Below are 313 nucleotides of genomic sequence, written 5' to 3' on the forward strand. Positions count from 1 at the left end.
TCCTGCAGATTATTTCAAGGCGCCTGCGGAGTGAGTGCCCCGAGAGGCGTCGCCTGGCGCTCCGAGGCCTGGTGGTGATCAGCAAGGCTCCCGCACTGGTGAGCAGGGGGCAGGGGCTGAAGCCGGGCCGGCAGCGTGCGGCTGTGCAAGGCAGTAGCTTGGCCTTGGCTGGCCTTTGGCAGCTGTGCCAGCTGCTCCCAGTTCTCCTCCTCCCCATTCAGCTGCCCGACTCCTTTGGGACGCGCCTTTGGCCTCTGGGCCCCGCGGCAGCAGCGTGGGGCTGCACCACAGCATTGTCTTCCACACAGGCTAA

The 313-nt window shown here is 66.5% G+C and overlaps 1 protein-coding gene across 1 annotated transcript in view; it reads left to right on the forward strand.

Moving 5' to 3' along the window:
* The window catches only part of LOC113981051 (maestro heat-like repeat-containing protein family member 7), a gene marked incomplete at its 3' end in the record, with an annotated part of 1,101 nt that extends 1,003 nt beyond the window's left edge, over positions 1-98 (forward strand). Inside the window, exon 4 of the mRNA XM_027708287.1 lies at positions 9-98. Within this exon, the coding sequence (XP_027564088.1) occupies positions 9-98 (90 nt within the window). The remainder of the gene's footprint in view (positions 1-8) is intronic.
* Between the last annotated feature and the right edge of the window lie 215 nt (positions 99-313).

The sequence above is a fragment of the Neopelma chrysocephalum genome, unplaced genomic scaffold, assembly GCF_003984885.1.
Source record: "Neopelma chrysocephalum unplaced genomic scaffold, ASM398488v2 Primary Assembly neopelma1_95930, whole genome shotgun sequence".
NCBI classification, from domain to species: domain Eukaryota; kingdom Metazoa; phylum Chordata; class Aves; order Passeriformes; family Pipridae; genus Neopelma; species Neopelma chrysocephalum.